This window comes from Mauremys reevesii, linkage group 3 (genome assembly GCF_016161935.1).
Source record: "Mauremys reevesii isolate NIE-2019 linkage group 3, ASM1616193v1, whole genome shotgun sequence".
NCBI classification, from domain to species: Eukaryota; Metazoa; Chordata; order Testudines; family Geoemydidae; genus Mauremys; species Mauremys reevesii.
In genome coordinates, this window is record NC_052625.1 from 77635858 (window position 1) to 77655049 (window position 19192).

Sequence of the window (19192 nt, forward strand, 5' to 3'; positions counted from 1 at the left end):
TTAGCAATTTTTGAATTGTATGTGGATGTTCAAAAATTGAGATTTTGGGGGGGGGTTCTCTCTATAATAAGTAATGTATACTGTAGTATATACTCTAGTGAGTAATCTCTCTATAATGTTCCCTAGTGCACATTAATGCAATATTGTTTCAATCAGTACTATGTTAAAGCGCACTACGGAACCATTAGTTTACATCAGCAGGATCTATTCTACGCAGACCCACTGTGGTTCCTGGCGAATGGGAGCTGTGGGGACATCACGTGGAGCTTCCTTGATTGCCCCTCCGCCTAGGGGCCGCAGAGACATGCCGGCCACTTCCAGAAGCTGGGCAGAACCGGGCAGGGAGCCTACGTTTTAACAGCCCGGTCAGCGGTGCTGACCAGAGCCACCAGGGTCCCTTTTCGATGGCAGCCCTATCTATATCGCATTTGGGAGCAAGCCTTCCAGCCCTAATTTCCAGACTTGTGCTGGTGGGGCTTGTGCTAGCGTGCTAGAAATAGCTGTGTAGACATTGCTTTGATGTTGCAGCTTGGGCTCTCAGGCCCCCGCAAGCTTGAGAGCCTGAGCTCCAGCCAAGCTGCAATGTCTACACAACTATTTTTAGCACGCTAGCACAGGCTCCACCAACATAATTCTTTGAACCCTGGCTGGGCGGGTTGCTCCCAGATGCAGTGTAGACATACCCTTCAAGGCCCAGTTAGCCTGGGAAGTGAATGACAAAACTCATAATATAAACTCTGAGTTCTGTAGTGGCAATGAGTAGGATAGCCCCTGAGATGTCTCCCAGAATACTGGACATTCTGGTATTTCCAGGAATGGTGTTGGTTCACCCCCACCTATGTGACCCTGCCCCCACCTACATGACTTCCCACATGTCATGTCATATGGGGGCAGAGCGTCATGCTCTTCAAAATGGCTGTCTCAGTACCAGACTGGGGACAAACCACAGAAAATCAGGACTGTCCGGCTTAAAACTGAATAAATGGCCTGTCTAGCAATGGGCTGCATGGCTACTAGTCTGTCAGCTCAATCTAAACATGTTTTTAATGGGGCTGTCAATTAATTGCAGTTAACTCACGTGATTAACTGAAAAAAAATTAATTGTTTTAAAAAAATGAATCGCAATTAATCGCACTTATAACAATAGAATAACAATTGAAATTTATTAAATATTTTTGGATGTTTTCTACATTTTCAATATTGATTTCAATTACAACACAGACTACAAAGTGCACAGTGCAAAGTGCTCATTTTGTATTACTATTTCTGATTACAAATATATGCACAGTAAAAATGATAAACAAAAGAAATAGTATTTTTCAGTTCACCTCATACAAGTACTGTAGTGCAATCTCTTTATCATGAAAGTGTAACTTACAAATGCAGATTTTTTTTGTTACACAACTGCACTCAAAAACAAAACAATGTAAAACTTTAGAGCCTACAAGTCCACTCAGTTCTACTTCTTGTTCAGCCAATTGCTAAGACAAACAAGTTTGTTTACATTAATGGGAGATACTGTTGCCTGCTTCTTATTTACAATGTCACCTGAAAGTGATAACAGGCATTCGCATGGCACTTTTGTAGCCAGCGTTGCAAGGTATTTACATGCCAGACATGCTAAACATTCGTATGACCCTTCATGCTTCAGCCACCATTCCAAAGGACATGCTTCCATGCTGATGATGCTCATTAAAAAAATAATGCATCAATTAAATTTGTGACTGTACTCCTTGGGGGGAGAATTGTTTGTCTTCTGCTCTGTTTTACCTGCATTCTGCCATATATTTCATGTTATAGCAGTCTTGGATGATGACTCAGCACGTTTGTTTTAAGAACACTCTCACAGCAGATTTGACAAAACGCAAAGAAGGTACCGATGTGAGATTTCTAAAAATAGCTACAACACGAGACCCAAGGTTTAAGAATCTGAAGTGCTGTCCAAAATCTGAGAGGGACGAGGGATGGAGCATGCTTTTAGAAGTCTTAAAAAGGCAACACTCTGATGCGGAAACTACAGAACCCAAACCACCAAAAAAGAAAACCAACCTTCTGCTGGTGGCATCTGACTCAGATGATGAAAATGAACATGCGTCAGTCTGCACTGCTTTGGATTGTTATCGAGCAGAATCTGTCATCAGCATGGACACATGTCCTCCGCAATGGTGGTTGAAGCATGAAGGGACATATGAATCTTTAGTGCATCTGGCAAGTAAATATCTTGCAACGCCAGCTACAACAGTGCCATGCAAATGCCTGTTTCAGGTGACATTGTAAACAAGAAGCAGGCAGCATTATCTCCTGCAAATGTAAACAAACTTGTTTGTCTGAGTGATTGGCTGACCAAGAAGTAGGACTGAGTGGACATGTAGTCTCTAAAGTTTTACATTGTTTTATTTTTGAATGCAGTTATTTTGTATATAATTCTACATTTGTAAGTTCAGCTTTCATGATAAAGAGATTGCACTAAAGTACTTGTATAAGGTGAATTGAAAAATATAATGTTTTTGTTTTTTACAGTGCAAGTATTTGTAATAAAAAATATACAGTGAGCACTGTACACTTTGTATTCTCTGTTGTAATTTAATTTAATATATTTGAAAATGTTGTAAACATCCAAAAATATTTAAAATAAATGGTATTCTATTGTGGTTTAACAGTATGATTAATCGCACAATTAATTTTTTTAATCGCTTGATAGCCCTAGTTTTTAATTAAAAGTGGCATTTCTGACTGCATTTGTGAGACTAGCAATAAGGAATTCAAATCAATTCAATGTAACTTTACCGGTATGACAAGGTGTACAAGTGTTGCCAAAGTGCAAGAAAATATCAGAGATTAAGTAGGCCTAAAAAAATTGGGGCCATAGAAAAGGGCCACTGGATATTCCCAATCTGTAGTTAGTTTTTTGGAGGGTCTGATTTTTTAACAATGCGCACTTGGAAAAGTAAGTGCACTTCTAAGTACCATGCAGAGTTGTTAAGTAGATGCTACCATAACTGGCCTAACCAAAAAGGTGACAGGATGCCTTGCATCTTTAAGAGCAGTAGAGAGCCAGGGCCAGCCAACCCTGTTCCAAGGAATGGCCCCTTGAAGTTATTTATGCATCAGAGGACTCATACTGGCCTTACTTAAGAGACACTTTTTTTTAATTCTTAATGAAGTCCTTCTTGGTTCATAAATCCTCTCATTTATCCATATTATTCCTCCTCCTATGTAAAAGCATTATATACTTGCAATGCTGCCAGGCCTGCCACTTGGAGAAATATCATTGCCTGCACTTCAGAAGACAGACTCTCTGCTAGTGTAAATCAACATAGCTCCCTGTTCCTAAGTTAAGTGTACTCCCCTTGCCAATCAGAGAAATGACAAACTCCTTGCTTAAACAGCGAATTCAATGGAGTTGAAGGAAGTAATGTTTCTGGATTGATGTAATTTCTAATGCCATGGAAGATTTAGCAAGCATTCAGGTTCGTTAAGCAAGAAGGCAATGCTCTTCTGTTAACTGCACAAGCACTCATTTTGCATTGAGCCTGCTCAGGCTTCTGCAACTAGCTGGTCAAGGTCAGAGTCATAGCTCAGATATTAGCATTGTCATCACCAGTGTTATTAATTATTTACAATACAGTAACATCTAAAGACCCGAATGGCGATGGAGATCTCATTGTGTTAAATGCTGCACATACATAGTAAAAAGCAGTCCCTGTCCGGAACACTTTACAACCTACAGAGACGCTACTATCAGTTATTTCTACAGCCAGACATACGCTAGTAATATGATGTATTATGATGTAAGATCTTGCAAATGATGTAAGAAGTTTATTTCTCTATTTATGTAGAATTAGATTTATTTAGATTTTTCTTCTGATTAGCTCTTTCCAGTGACAGTTGTAAGGCACCTCAGCATTCTGAAGTGTGTTTACAGCTGCAAAGGATAATTGGTTATGCTGATATATTTTTTGACACATTTTTATCAGAGTTTAGAGTGTGTCATTTTATTCAAGTACCTTTTGCTGCCTTTAACATTATTTAGCTTTCAGAAAACCTCCTGTTTTAGCTATTGGGATTTCCAGAGTGCCAATTTTGTTTCAGATGTGTGGAATCCCATCAGTTGATCCCTTTCCCCAGGTCTGCTTTTGGCACTGGCAAGAAAAGCCTGGGATGAGATGACAAGAGCTGTGTGATAGTATCATGTTTAACAAATTTTTTAGAAGAATTCCCAAATGTAGCAAAGAGTGATACTTCTCTATTTCCACCAATGAACAAGCACTCTTGGTGAAAAGTGGCAGAGTTATATAATGGAAATAACATTTTTTCCACTTGCAAAAATTCTTTGTTGTGAAAAACACTAAATTATTTAAGAAACCCCTGAATGTATTACTTGTTGCACGGAAGCGTTTAATGCTTTCTCCCATGGTTTAGGGATAACTTGTTTGTATGACAACTTTTAAAATATGTATATCTTAGACACTGAAAAGGGTTATTCCTGTTGTTTCTCCTAGGTCATTTCTCTTCAGGACTATCAACAAACAAAGATCAATATGACTACTTAATATAAATTTTTCTCTGACTCAAATAAATATGATCATACAAGAAAGAAAACAAATGGATTTTTATTATTCTCACTCCCTGTTCTACTTTGAACCACTATTGGCCAGAGGAAGATAGGTAGCTTCAAGGCTGAGGGCTTGTCTAATTTAAGAAAATTTGAACCAGTGCAATCACATATATGTAGTTACCTTCTTGTAATGTACCTCAAATATAGACACTCTACACCAGCAGGTAGTGAAGCTTACACCATCTTAGCATAATTACCAAATTAAATTACACTGGTGTAAGCCCCCCTTTGTTTCAGTGTAACTACATCAATGTAATTACACTAGTACAAATATTCTTAATGTCGACAAGCCCAGAGACCTATTGGCCCAATAAACAATGAGGCTCTGATTAGGCAAATGGCGTCCAGAAATACCATTATAAACATGATGGAACATTATATACAATTATACTGCACTGCATTACATTCTGCCTTTTGGTGAATCTGTTTACTTCTGGTGCTACATCTCTGTTTGTTACAAATGGTGTAAACTCTGCCACTGACTGGACAGAAGTTATTTAAGCTGAAATATTCAAAATCAGGTTTCTAATGGTATGCATTCAAATACATATTTAAGTGCCAGTGGTCATCCAGTTTGAAGATGTTGGCCTTAATCACTTCCTCACGCCTTGGTTTGACTAGGGGAAAAAACGTGTTTGTGGAGTAGGAGGTTAGATTGTATTAGCTAGCAGCTGGGGTAGGCAAACTATGGCATGTGTGCAGAAGGCGGCAAGCGAGTTGATTTCCAGTGGCACTCACACTGCCCGGGTCCTGGCCACCGGTCCGGGGGGCTCTGCATTTTAATATATTTTTAAATGAAGTGTCTTAAGCATTTTTAAAACCTTATTTACTTTACATACAACAATCGTTTAGTTATATATTCTAGACTTAGAGAAAGAGACCTTCTAAAAATGTTAACATGTATTACTGGCAGGTAAAACCTTACATTAGAGTGAATAAATGAAGACTCGGCACACCACTTCTGAAAGGTTGCCGACCCCTGAGCTCGCGCAAACTAATATATGTGTTCTAAACTCTAGTGTAGACAAGGCATGTTGTATTTCAGCGTGTGCTAAATTCCACCAGCACAGAACATGCTAAACTGTTAGCTAACAAAATTGGGTGTGGGGGGACTCAAAGCCCTTCTTGTCTAGACAAGGCCAGGAATCCTTAGTTAACTCCTATAAAACTGGTACAATGGGTTAAAAAAAATGCTATATCCAGAATCCGCAAAACCTCCCTGAGGCAGGCAACTTTTTGGACCTCTTTGTAATAAAAGACAGCTTGTGTTGTACCTTAGGGGTGCTGCCAGGATTAATGTATTCATGCCTGAGCTAGTGAATCATAAAACACTTTGAGATCCTCTGAGGTGAGGGGCTATGCAAATGCAAAGAATCATTTTTAATATCCCTCCCAAACTCTCTTTCATACACAATGTGGGGAGAGGAGGCGGGCTTGGCGGCCTTCGTCAAAAGCAGAGCGGCTTGCTGGGCTTACTTGTGCTAGCTTGAAAGTTTTAATAGGCAACGTTTCCTACGGGAGAAAATCTGGCAGCTCTGATCCCATCCCCAGCGTGGCTGGGCTCAGGGAGGGGAAAGCCCCTTGTACTGATCAGCTGTGCGCAGAGAGCACAGCTCCGCACATGAAACACACGCAGGGCTAGACAGAGCGGAAGCTGCTGCGGGCTCCCTCCACTACAGCGCAGGCACAGCTGGGAAGGAAAAGCCGCCCGGCCCCAGCAGAGTAAGGGAGGGGCAATGTCCATCCTGTCAAGTATCAGGGGGTAGCCCCGTTAGTCTGTAGCCACAAAAACGAGGAGGAGTCCGGGGGCACCTTCAAGACTAATGGATTTATTTGGGCACAAGCTTTGGTGGGTAAAAAAACCCCACTTGTTCCTTGCTGTTAATGTCCATCCTGGGCGCTGTCTCCGCGGCTCCCAATGGACACTCCGGACTCCCTCCTCCAGCCCTGCCCCAGGGACCTGCCTCCAGAGCTGCCCTGGCCGCGCGCCGCACACGCTCCCACCCTGGCCCCCGGGCAGACTCCAGCGGGGCGCGCCGCGCACCCTCCGCCGGGGGGCAGTGGGGACTTTACCTTCACGCAGAGGGTCCTGGAGAGACGCCATCGGGTGGGTGCGGGGGAAGACTGGCAGCCGTGCCAAACGGAGGTCGAGGATTAGTGCCTGTGCGTAAGTGGAAAATCCTCTGCAGCGCGGCCGGGTAACCCCCCACGCTAATGCGAGCGGGCGCTACTGCCTCCCGCTCTGCTTTGCTTTCTTCTCCACTTCCTGGTTGGGTATTGAACCAAGGAGGTGAAGCGTCTCTCTGGGGAGCGGAAGCTGCAGGTAGAGCTCAGGCTGAAAGTGGGCAGAGGTGTGTCTGTGCCTGTCACCTGTAGGGGCTTGTCCCCTGCCACCACCTCTCATTCAGCGTTCATTAAAACCATGTGTTTTTATTTGATTTTCAAGTGTATGTATTTTTGCCCTACCTCTATAGTATTCGTTCTCCCCTGTATATAGTTGGTTTTTATTTAGATATATCCATATGAAAATTATATTCAGGAAAAGAGTAAGAGTGTGTGTGTGTGTGTGTGTGTGTGTGTGTGTGTGTGTGTGTGTGTGTGTAAAAAATATGATTCTCTTGTGTAGGAGAGTATGTATATGTATATTATAGAAATGTACATATGTGTGTATATAAAATACATGTATGTATTTAATATTCCTAGAAATAAATTCTTCTCAATTATGCTAAGATAATGAATAAAATCAATGCATTTTGCTATTTTTAAAAAATACATAATGTATATGAATTAAAATTAAATATGATATATAGTTCAGCACACAAAGCAATATAATATTGCAGTTAGGAACTGTAATTAATTTATTATATCACACTCTACAATCCAAGCATATTTGCTGATCCTTCAAATATTTACGGATGTAAATAACTTTACCTATATGCCTAAAGTTAAGACCCTGATCATACCTTGTGATCCCTGAGGATTGACTGCTATGCCTATGTGGATCACAAGGCAGAGTCAGGGCTTGATTTCGTACGTGTTTTCAGGATCTCGGCCATCAGACTAATTTTTAAGTACCCGGTAATTTTTTTAAAAGGCTCTCTTCTTATCCCTGATGATTTTACTGTATCTTTTTTTATTTTTTGTTTTAGAAATCTCCATCATTTACACTCACACAGCCTGTGCTAAACTCTCTCATTTGGTAGAGATTTTTTTTAAAAACTCATGTATTGGGTTTAACATATTTAAAGGTAATATAGAGTTCTTCAAATAGGTCAATAAATGGGATAATGTTCTTAATAAAGAATCTCATATGTTGTTATCTTATCTACTTGTGTATGTATAATATTTCAGTTATATATTAACATAGTCTTACATCAGTTGCTTTTGTACAATCAACATTTGTATTTATTTTATTAATTAATCTATTTTAGGGCCAAATTCTACTCTGTTACACCAAAATAAATCCACTAATCAATGGATTTTCACAGGTGTAACTAAAGGTAGAATTTGGCTGTTAATATATAGCAATACAAGAAATTGCGTAGTTTTGTTTAATTGATTTTTCCATATTCCATGCATGATAAAAATCTAAAGAAAACAATATATACTAAATTGCCCTAATTTTCATGTTAGTTTCAAATACAACACTTGAATCTATTTTTCATATTTTCAATAACACTTAAAATTTCTTAGCAATTTTTCAGTGTCTCAGTTTTATGTATCTGTGAATTCTAATAAAAGAAACAGTTGCAGAGAAATTTCCTTCTGTGTTGTACTGTAATTCCAATTCATCCTATTCCTACCAGGTCCTTTATTTGAAAGGACCAAGATCCCAACCCTGCTTCTACTGAAATAAATGAAAGTTATGCCATTGAGTTAAATGGATACAGCTTTGGCTCCAAGAGTGTTCAAAAATCCCTATCATTGGCATCACTTGTGTAACAAGCAAAGGAAAAGTGTTTGCTTGAGCCATGTAATTTGAGTCTCTTCATCAGATTCCTCATACTACTGATTGGCTTTGATGGTTCCCATGTAATTTAACTATTGACAAGTACTCCCAGCAAATGGTGGCTTTCCCTTATTTAACCAGAGCTTAGTCAGCAATAAAATTGCTGACTCTACATCCTCATCTGGGAAGAATTTCTTTTGAAGTACGAACTTTTTTCTGACCTAGTAATCAAGCTAAGGATCTGGAAAGAAAATAAAACTTGTTTCTTCACAGATCTGCACCAGTGCTAGATCAACAGTGGGAGTCTCCCCTACAATTGTCAGTGGTAGACAAGGATATACCATAGCTAAGAATTTTCTGGATTCTAGGCTTGCTAAGCTTATGCCTCAGCAACAGGAATGCCATGTCGTGGATGAAGACATGGTTGTGTAGTGTTGTTGTGCACTGTTCAAAGGCTGCAAATTCTACCCCAGAGGTGGCTGCAGTTAAAAAAACAAATATGCCTACACTGGATATATATTAAATATTTGTATATATATATCAGTGTGTACCTTGGTTCCTTCAATATGTAAAAGATGACATACTATTGTAATATACCATTGTGATGATTGTATTTTCTAAATGGACAACCAACCTAATTCTCAGTTACTGAGGGACAGTCTCCACTCATTGATATACTTTGCTTTCCACAACCAAATCTCTGTACAATTTGTTAAATCACCTACATTTGGGTTATTGCTGATTATGTACTCTATGTATCTCATGACTTTTAAAAACTAACTTTATATTTGTGGATAATCTAAGCACTATACCCAGATGTACAGACACTCTTTTCCCAACCTATGTATTACATAGTGGCAGCTCCAGGCACCAGCACTCCAAGCGCGTGCCTGCGGCGGCAAGCCGTGGGAGGCTCCTCGCCGGTTCCTGCAAAGGCGGCAGTCAGGCAGCCTTCGGCAGCTTGCCTACGGGACATCCGCCAGTCCCGCGGCTTCAGTGGTGGGTACGCCAAAGCCGCGGAACTAGTGGACCTCCTGCAGGCATGCCACCAAATCCGTGGGATCGGGGACCTCCCGCAGGCAAGCCGCCGAAGGCAGCCTGCCTGCCATGCTTGGGGAGGCAAAAAAGCTAGAGCCGCCCCTGGTATTATATAATTTTTTTTAACATTAGCTTTAATAAAAATTTTATACCACTGTGATGATGCTGTAAACTACAGAATTTACCATTTTTACTGGGTGCTGCCCCAGGTTTGAGGCTTAGTGCTATTTACTATCTCACACTCCACCTCCTAATATCTTCCATAGTTTGGAAATGAAATAAAACTGGCTAGCCCTGAAAAGTGGTTAACACTATTAATAACATACTAATAAGGCTGTTTCTGCAAGTCACTTCAGTTTCTCAAAGTTGAATTTCAAGTGGAAGAATTCTTAAATTTGACAAAGAACTCTTGATCACTTTATTTAAAAATTAATTGAACACTTTTTAAACTAAAGTACTGTAGTCACAGAAAAAGGTCAATATTCTGGTCAACGAACCCATCTCAACATTTAGGTTAGCAGGAACAAAACAGGTACTTGTTCCCTGGACCTAAATAAAGGATTCAGCAATGTGATATAGTAATCTGGTACACACTATTAGCTGTGTAAATCAATTTAGTGGTTAACTTTCCAGTCTTTTATCTTAATTTAATGATAGAAATATAAATCACCAGTTGTTATTTTATTAACTGACAAATCAACAGAACCGTCAATTATTGTGGCAAGACTATAAATTTGATTGTATGGTAACAAGTAAACACCAGAAGTTAGATTGCATTAAAACAATTAAACTTTCTTAAACAATGCAGTCATTTATCTAATCAGGACAATATACTTGAATACAATTTACATCCGCAGTAGGCCTGATCCTGAAAGGTGCTGAACTCAATGAAACTGATCTGTACCTTGCAAGTATTCTGGACTTCATAGAATCAGGCCCCAAAGTAGCTACAACCATTTCAAAAAGTAAATGGTCAAAAATAATCCTTGAGCACAGAGGGTGAGGTTGTAAACAGCTGTAAATAATCTGATAAATCACACAGACTTCTGATCTAACAATACCCCTTGTTTAAGAAAGAATTGTCCGTCTTCTGAATAAAGGCTGCCAATGTCATCCTTTTTATCCCCCACACAGTATGTTCTTGTTCAACAAAGTGCTATTCTGGACCTCTACATGAATGACTATAAGCTTCACCTCATACTTGTCACCCAAGACCTCCTGCCAAGGAAATAAGCAACAGCTCCCCACTACCAGAACATAAACCTCATCCCCATTGTAACTTATTCAGTGAAACATGTTATTTCCCTCCCTGGGACTGGTTTATGCTACTAACCCCGGCTGGCAAGATTAAGCTAGTATTTCAGAGATCAGTTTTATAAATAATAGTTCTAGTTGCTTCCCATATTTCAACTATCCTTATTTAGGAAAGTTATTCCTTGTTTTACAAAATATTTACTATTTCTCCACTCTCTTTCCCCTAAACTCTCTAAGTTTAATGTATTTCAACAGAGTTAAAAGTTATGTTCCTGTTTTTTCTCCCAAGTGTCCCTCTATAGCTTTCAAATGTTGGCAGCTTCTGTATCTTGCTAGACTTGTTCCCTGAAAATGTACAAAATGTTTCTGAATTTTGGAAAGGCTAAAATTTTTTTTACTGAGTGTTCGCATGTCTACAGTATATTATTATAGGGTTGCTAGGAATGCTATGACAAAAAAATATTTTTAGAAAATGGAGACAAATACTAGCAATTACATATAGTTAGATCATTTTAGGTAGATCTCAGAGTAGATCTCCCATTTTCTGCGTGGGCTAGGAGTGTCACCTATATGGTACTGTCCCAGTTCCCTTTTCCTATGTAGATGTCCCTCCATAGGCAGGATGCCAGAGAATTGAACAAGGGAAGTGCTGTTCTCTGCCCCTAGATTTCCACTCAGAAATCAGGTTGAGAGGTAATACATTGTGGTGCTATTGCCTTCTTCTAGGTCCCGCCATGGCTGCTATTGAGCCAATTCAGGAGGACCCAGCCAAGCACTAGCCATCCGTACAGGACAGCTTCTGTCTTTTAGGGAAAGGGGTTTTTCATTACCTGAGGTTCTCTAAGCTCATCAGGGTTGGAATGAGGTGAGATCTCCAAAATTAATGCCTCTCTCCTAATAAGCACATTTCTCCAATCAAGCAAAGAATTCAAGGAAAACTGAGTTACCTTGTAGAGTTTTCCTCTTCCTTTGGTTTTGCTGTGGATGGAGGAGTTTGGAGATATCCCCTTTGCAAATACCTATAAGAAGACAAACAATTGTGCAAGTGTTATAAGTCCTACCAACCATGACAGAATCCCTTTTCGATAGTTATAGCACAGTGATACGATGACTAATATTTAAGAGGAGAGGCATGCTGGCTAGAGAGATGGCACAAACTTTTATTTGCTGTCAGAACAGCTAGATTCAGCTCCCTCTGAATCTGCTCAGGCATCTGAAAATATCAAAATCAAAATGTTCAAACTTAGGCTCCTAAATCCATATTTTGGGCCTGATCCTGCACCACTGAAATCAATGTAAGTTTTAACATGGACTTTGAGAAGAGCAGGATCAGACCCTTAGACACCTACGTATAAATGGCCTGATTTTCAGAGGTCTTGACCATCTGCAGCTCCCATTGACATCATTTCGAATTGTGTGTATTCAATGCTTCTGAAAATTGGACCACTTTAATTTAGGTGTCTAAACATAGAGTTAGGTGTCTAAGTCTAAAAATTTTGAATTCAGTTGCTGCTGAGATTTAAGTCAGTATTAGTCCAGTACTTCCATGTTAGCACCTGGAGTCCTATCTGTTCAATAATGAAAGCTTCCAAAGGTAACTATAGTAAGTCTTCCACAGCTTGTTCTGTCTCTGTACTGTCTAGTATTACAGACAAGGACAACAGTTATGCACCACACAGTGACACTTGTCAGTATTCAATATAACACATACAAAATATAAGAGCACAGAATTTAACTGTACACCCCTCTCCCTTTCACGTGGATCTGTTTTCTTCTTTTATTCCTCTTTGTACTCAGTTATTCTTTACCTCTTTTTCTTCACTCAATTTTTTTTCTTCTGTTTTCCACATATTTGTTCTAAAGATCTAGCTCTGTGATTTTTCTATACGTGCTGTTTTTTTCTTCTTGTACTTCCTTGTCTTTCCTTGTCTAACCCCTTGTCTTGTATGCAGTTCAAAGCCTATCTGGTCCAGGTCTTAATAACACCAGATTGAGCAACATACTTAATAATGGGGGAAAGAAATAGAAAATGTAAGCAAAGTAAGCTGTCATCGGAAAAGAGGGACGGTCCTCTCATGGATTGGTAACTGATTAAAAGGTAGGAAACAAAGGGTAGGAATAAATGGTTAGTTTTCAGAATGGAGAGAGGTAAATAGTGGTGTCCCCCAGGGGTCTGTACTGGGACCAGTCCTATTCAATATATTCATAAATGATCTGGAAAAAGCTGTAAACAGTGAGGTGGCAAAATTTGCAGATGATACAAAATTGCTCAAGATAGTTAAGTTCCAGGCAAACTGCAAAGAGCTACAAAAGGATGTCTCAAAACTGGGTGACTGAGCAACAAAATGGCAGGTGGAATTCAATGTTGATAAATGGCAAAGTAATGTACATTGGAAAACATAATCCCAACTATACATATAAAATCATGGGGTCTAAATTGGCTGTTACCACTCAAGAAAGAGATCTTGGAGTCATTGTGGATAGTTCTCTGAAAACATCCATCCAACGTGCAGCAGCAGTCAAAAAAGCAAACAGAATGTTAGGAATCATTAAGAAATGGATAGATAAGACAGAAAATATCATATTGCCTCTGTATAAATCCATGGTACGCCAGTTTGAATACTGCATGCAGATGTGGTCGCCCCATCTCAAAAAAGATATATTGGAATTGGAAAAGGTTCAGAAAAGGGCAACAAAAATGATTGGGGTATGGAACGGCTGCCATATGAGGAGAGATTAATAAGACTTGGACTTTTCAGCCTGGAAAAGAGACAACTAAGGAAGGATATGATAGAGGTCTATAAAATCATGACTGATGTGGAGAAAGTAAATAAGGAAGTGTTATATACTCCTTCTCATAACACAAGAACTAGGGTTCACCAAATGAAATTAATAGGCAGCAGGTTTAAAACAACTAAAAGGAAGTATTTTTTCACACAATGCACAGTCAACCTGTGGAACTCCTTGCCAGAAGATGTTGCGAAGGCCAAGGCTATAACCGGGTTTAATGGCTATTAGCCAGGATGCACAGCGATGGTATCTCTAGCCTCTGTTTGCCAGAAGCTGAGAATGGGTGACGGGATGGATCACTTGATGATAACCTGTTCTGTTCATTTCCCCGGCGGCACCTGGCATTAACTACGGTTGGAAGACAGGATCCTGGGCTAGATGCACCTTTGTTCGGACCCAGTATGGCCATTCTTATGTTCTTAAGAACCTTTCCACATACATCCCTCTTTGTTTTCATGATTGTCCATTTCTTTTGTCTTTTGCTATTTCTGTCTTTTTAAAAAGTGACTTATAGTGTGATTTTCCATCAATCCTTAGTATATGCTGTGGTTATAAACAGACAGATACCAGTGGGGAGAGCGGGATATTATCAGAATATGTGCTGTTGTTACTCAACAGCCCCCATGTTCCCACCACTGGAGTCTGCCAGTTTGCAAGAGGAATCAGTAATGTATTGATTCTGCTAGTTTACTTTGCTAACTTTAGGAATGAGAAGTTCAAATAGGAAAAACCTGTAAAGTTCAAGGTCAGAAGGCTCTCAAACCCAGCAGTGTGAGATTCTGGAAACCCATTTCACAAACTTGGCAAATCAGCTGGGACTTACTAAGCTGAAATGTGAAGCTGGCCATCTTTTACAGCTGTGCAATAACATATTCCTAAATTAAAACAGATAGCATGTGACAAACGCTTACCCAGACACTGAGTGCCAAATGTTGGGTCATGTGCACAGTCAGAATATATGAGCTGTGTGCAGGGGAGATATGCTGGGAAATGAAAAACTGGCCACACAGCGTCAGTGAAACCACTATTTGTAAAGCATCAAGGTTGCAGTAGCTTCAGTGGCTGCTTTGCCTCCCTTCTGCCTTACTGCAAAGGAAGGTTTGACCAATGGATCCATGTAAAAATCCATGGGCCCACCACACTGCTCTCTACCCTGCCCCAAAATGTACCTATGCACAAAAACAGGGAGCAATGCCATCACCACAGAGTTCAGTGATGCAGATCTCCTGTGTGGATTTCCCATTTTTTGGCCCACCCACCAACATTGCAGATTTGTACGTGTTCTGACACATTCAGAGTCTTCCATGCTTGCTGATGGTAAGAAAAGGATAATTTGCCAAAAATTATTTGCATTTTTAAAGTAATATTATTATCTCATTTTAAATTTTATATCTATATTCCTGTGCCTAGCAGCACACTATACATTGAAAAATTAAATATATTGTGAACTTATCCCCACCAACCCAGCTGAACATGCTATATACCATTAAGGCAGAAGATGAGACTATCCCTCTCTTCCCAGTAACAGCCCCAGGCAAGGTATTATAATATCACTGCACTTTTCCTTGAAAGAAGCAGGTTTAATATACATTACCAGCCTTTAGAGTGGTAGCGTGTTAGTCTGTATCAGCAAAAACAACGAGGAGTCCTTGTGGCACCTTAGAGACTAACAAATTTATTTGGGCATAAGCTTTCGGGAAGTGGGTTCTAGCCCACAAAAGCTTATGCCCAAATAAATTTGTTAGTCTCTAAGGTGCCACAAGGACTCCTTGTTTTTATTACCAGCCTTATAATTTTCCTGCAATGGCTGATTTGCATTTTGCAATACAACTCTGTTTCCTCTAGAGCCATTTCATAAAACCTATAAAACACAGGCCTTGTCTACACACGGGGTATTTTTCAAATATTTCCCACCATTGGGAAAATAACATTGGTGCAGCTGAATCAATGTTAGCAACAGTAGGGAACTTCTTTAAAAGTTTGTGAGATTAGATAGAGCTATACTGGGCAAAATTTAGCCCAGGTATAATTCCATTGACTTCAGCCGTGTTACACCAATGACGAATTTGGCTCAGTGTTTGCTAAAAAATATTACTGCACATTTCCACAGTCAGGTCCCGATGCTGGTCCCACTGATAGAAGAGGTTTTTGGAACAAATAAACAGTAATAAGTCACCAGACCCAGACAGTATTTACCCAAGAGTTCTAAATGAACTCAGATATGAAATTGCAGATCTACTAAGTGTGGTGTATAACCTATTGCTTAAATCAGTCTCTGTACCAGATGACTTGAGGGCTACGTCTACACTACCCGCCGTATCGGCGGGTAGCGATCGATTTTTCAGGGATCGATATATCGCGTCTCATCTAGATGCGATATATCGATCCCCGAACGCGCTTCTATCGATTCCGGAACTCCACCGCCCCGAACGGCCGTGGCGTCGTCGATATGGAGAGCCCCGGACATCGATCCCGCGCCGTGAGGACGGGTAAGTTATCGATATAAGATACTTCGACTTCAGCTACGTTATTCACGTAGCTGAAGTTGCGTATCTTATATCGATTTTTCCCCTTAGTGTAGACCAGCCCGAGGATAGCTAATGTAACATCGATTTTTAAGAATGCCTCTAGAGGCGATCCTGGGAATAACAGGCTAGTAAGCCTAACTTCAGTACCAGGCAAATTGGTTGAAACTGCAGTAAAGAACAGAATTATCAGACACATAGATAAACACAATTTGTTGGGGGAAAAGTCAACATGGCTTTTGTTAAGGGAAGTCACATCTCACTAATCTATTAGAATTCTTTGAAGGAATAACAAACATGTGGACAAGGGTGATCCAGTGGATATAGTGTACTTGGACTTTCAGAAAGCTTTGACAAGAGGTCCCTCACCAAAGGCTCTTAAGCAAAGTAAGCAGTAATGGGATATGAGGAAAGGTTCTCTAATGGATCAGTAACTGGTTAAAAGATAGGAAACAAAGGGTAGGAATGTGGTCAGTGTACAAAATGGGTAAATAGCGGATATGTACTGGAACCTGTGCTATTCCACATATTCATAAATGCTCTGGAAAAGGGGGTGATCAGTGAGATGGTAAAATTTACAGACGATACAAAATTATTCAAGATAGTTAAGCCCAAAGCTGACTGCGAAGAGTTACAAAGGGATCTCACAAAACTGGGTCCTGGGCATCAAAATGGCAGATGAAATTTAATGTTGATAAATGCAAAACAATGCATATTTGAAAACATAATCTCAACTACGCATACAAAATGATGGGATCTAAATTAGCTGTTACTACTCAAGAAATAAATTGTGGAGTCATTGTGGATAGTTCTCTGAAAACATCTGCTCAGTGTGCAGAGGCAATCAAAAAAGCGAGCAGATGTTAGGAACCATTAGGAAAGTGATAGATAATAAACAGTAAATATCATAATGCCACTATATAAATTCATGGTTCACCCATACTTTGATTATTGAGTGCAATTCTGGTCATTCCATCTCAAACAAAATATATTAGAATTGGAAAAAATGGAGAGAATGGAACAGCTTCCCTATGAGGAGACTGGGATTAAAAAGACTGGGATTGTTCATCTTGGAAAAGAGAATACTAAGGGGGGATATGATAGAAGTCTATACAATCATGAATAGTGTGGAGAAAGTGAATATGGAAGTGTTATTTACCCCCTTCACATAACACAAGAACCAGGGGTCACCAAATAAAATTAGCAGGCAGCATGTTTAAAACAAAAAAATGAAGTATTTCTTCACACAACACAGCCAAATTGCCAGGGGATGTTGTGAAGGCCAAAAATACAACTGGGTTTAAAAAGAATTAGATAAATTCACAGAGGATAGGTCCATCAATGGCTAATAGCCAAGATGGTCAGGGACACACCCCACTGCTCTGGGTGTCCCTAAGACTCTGACTGCCATAAGCTGGGACCAGGGGCGGCTCTTGCAATTTGGCCGCCCCAAGCAGTCATGCGTGCGGGAGGTGACCGGAGCCGGGGGACCAGCGGACCTCCCGCAGGCATGACTGCGGAGGATCCGCTGGTCCCGCGGCTCCAGTGGACCTCCCGCAGCTGCCGAGGGTTCGCTGGTCCGGCGGCTCCGGTGGAGTATCTGCAGGCGTGCCTGCGGGAGGTCCACCCGAGTCACGGGACCAGCGCACCCTCCGCAGTCATGCCTGCGGGAGGTCCGCTGTCCCACGTCTCCGGTGGACCTCCCACAGGCATGACTGCGGAAGGTCCGCCGGACCCGCCTGCCGCCCTCCAGGGAAAATGCCGCCCCATGCGCGCGCTTGGCGCGCTGGGGTCTGGAGCCGGCCCTGGCTGGGACTGGATAATGGAGTATGATTCACTCAAAATTGCCCTGTTCTGTTCATTCCCTCTGAAGTATCTGGCACCGGCCACTGTCAGCAGACAAGATGCTGGGCTAGATGGATGCTTGGTCTGACCCAATATGGTTGTTCTTATGTTATGAAGTCAAAAGCAACATTTCCATTGATTTTCAATGTGAGCAGGATTAGGCCCAATCTGAGTTAAAGGCAAACAGAGCTCTCTCTATATGAAGTAGAATAATCTGCAGTGACAACTGAATAAGCAACAATGACTCAATAAATACTTTGTCTCTAATTTCTATTAAATAAACAGAGCCCTATCTATAATGCAATTATGTGGCAGTGGAAATGGTTGCATAATTGTGAGCTTTTCAAGTTTGTCATAATACAGTAACTCAGGGGTCGGCAACCTTTCAGAAGTGGTGTGCTGAGTCTTCATTTATTCACTGTAATTTAAGGTTTCACGTGCCAGTAATACATTTTACCGTTTTTAGAAGGTCTCATTCTATAAGTCTATAATATATAACTAAACTATTGTTGTATGTAAAGTAAATAAGGTTTTTAAAATGTTTAAGAAGCTTCATTTAAAATTAAATTAAAATGCAGAGCCCCCCGGACCAGTGGCCAGGACCCAGGCAGTGTGAGTGCCACTGAAAATCAGCTTGCGTGCCACCTTCGGCACACGTGCCATAGTTTGCCTACCCCTGCAGTAACTCCTCACTTAAAGTCGTCCCAGTTAATGTTGTTTTGTTGTTACGTTGCTGATCAATTAGAGAACATGCTCGTTTAAAGTTGTGCAATGCTCCCTTATTACGTTGTTTGGCAGCTGCCTGCTTTGTCCACCGCTTGCAGAAATAGCAGCCTGTTGCAGCTAGCTGGTGGGGGCTTGGAATCAGGGTGGACTGGCAGCCCCCACCCATTAGCTCCCCACTCCCCTAAGTTTCCTGTGCAGCAGCCGCCTGGCAGGCTATCAATTGCTGGGCAGTTCAGCTGTCCCTCCCCGCACTGCCATGTGCTGCTCCTGCCCTCTGCCTTGGAGCTGCTCTTGGGAGCCTCCTGCTTGCTGTGCAGGGAGGGTGGGAGAGGGGTGCTAATGTAAGGGTGTCCCCCTCCACCCTGCTCCTGTACCCCGCTTACCCCATCTCCCTAGAGCAGGGGGCGGGGGCAGCAAGACAGGGCTCAGGATGGAGGAAGCTTGCTA

At 40.9% G+C, this 19192-nt stretch overlaps 1 protein-coding gene across 4 annotated transcripts in view; it reads right to left on the reverse strand.

Annotated features, from left to right (window-relative positions):
• EDARADD (EDAR associated death domain) overlaps nt 1–19192 on the reverse strand; it is a 43008-nt gene that overhangs the window by 20454 nt on the left and 3362 nt on the right. For 3 of the 4 annotated variants that reach the window (XR_005596642.1, XM_039531856.1, XM_039531855.1), the window contains exon 1: nt 6692–7009. Coding sequence is in view for 2 of the 4 variants with exons in the window: in XM_039531856.1 (XP_039387790.1) it covers nt 6692–6722 (31 nt within the window). In the remaining 2 variants the exon portion in view is untranslated. Of the gene's footprint in view, nt 1–6691; nt 7010–11806; nt 11879–19192 lie in introns of those variants that run through there. The other variant, XM_039531858.1, reaches the window with a different exon arrangement.